The sequence below is a fragment of the Carlito syrichta genome, unplaced genomic scaffold, assembly GCF_000164805.1.
Source record: "Carlito syrichta isolate Samal-C Ts95f unplaced genomic scaffold, Tarsius_syrichta-2.0.1 Scaffold316481, whole genome shotgun sequence".
Lineage (NCBI taxonomy): Eukaryota > Metazoa > Chordata > Mammalia > Primates > Tarsiidae > Carlito > Carlito syrichta.
In genome coordinates this window covers 108,094-109,016 of record NW_007260577.1, presented here as the reverse complement: position 1 = coordinate 109,016, position 923 = coordinate 108,094, and the positions used below count along the sequence as shown (strand labels likewise).

General features: G+C 44.3%; 1 protein-coding gene across 1 annotated transcript in view; it reads left to right on the top strand.

The window, feature by feature from the left end:
• LOC110594610 (protocadherin alpha-2-like) overlaps positions 1–465 on the top strand; it is a 2,823-nt gene extending 2,358 nt beyond the window's left edge. The window contains exon 2 of the mRNA XM_021707294.1: positions 2–465. Coding sequence (XP_021562969.1) covers positions 2–465 — 464 coding nt within the window. The remainder of the gene's footprint in view (position 1) is intronic.
• Positions 466–923: the final 458 nt, after the last annotated feature.

Sequence of the window (923 nt, the reverse complement as noted above, 5' to 3'; positions counted from 1 at the left end):
TCGCTGGTGGACGGCGGCCAGGCGCCCCAGGCCGCGTCGCGGGCGCTGGCGGGCTCCGCGGGCCCCGGGTCCGCGCTGGTGGACGTCAACGTGTACCTGATCGTGGCCATCTGCGCGGTGTCCAGCCTGCTGGTGCTGACGCTGCTGCTGTACACGGCGCTGCGGTGCTCGGCGCCGCCCCCCGAGGGCGCGTGCGGGCCGGGCAAGCCCCCGCTGGTGTGCTCCAGCGCGGCGGGGAGCTGGTCGTCTTCGCGGCCGAGGCGGCAGAGGGTGTGCTCTGGGGAGGGCCCGCCCAAGACCGACCTCATGGCCTTCAGCCCCAGCCTATCTCAAGGTCCAGACCCCGCAGAAGAAAGACTGCAGTCTTCAGAATCGGAATACTTAGGAAAGGTGAGCCTTTTAATTTCTCTTTCCAATTCTAGTATTTTCTATTTTTGTATTTTCTACGATATATTAATTATTTAAATTCATAGTTTGCCTTTAATTTATATTATTATATAAATTATTTCATTATTCAATCATTCAATATTAGGTATGAATCAGAGTTGATTTTCTTGCATTTCAAATATCTTACTTAAATGTTTTCTTATTTTTACATTTAGACTTTTTCATAATCAAACCCCTTATGAATAATAGGACCTTGCTATATTCAACTTCAGTCACTTCAGTCAAATATGCCATTTTAACGTTACCCGTAAATGTTTTTCTCTTAAAATTTTAAAAATTGCAATTGGAAAAAAAATTTGAAGAATTCCACTATATGATACTATTTCCAATATAAACCATTTATCTATTTTATATTCTGGACATTTCCTAGATTGTTCTTTGAATCAATGCACTTTGTTTGTCTGTTTATGCAAGTTAGTAAGTTACTTTTTCTCTTCTTCATATTTGAAAGCAACTTGAATGGACCTTTTAATATC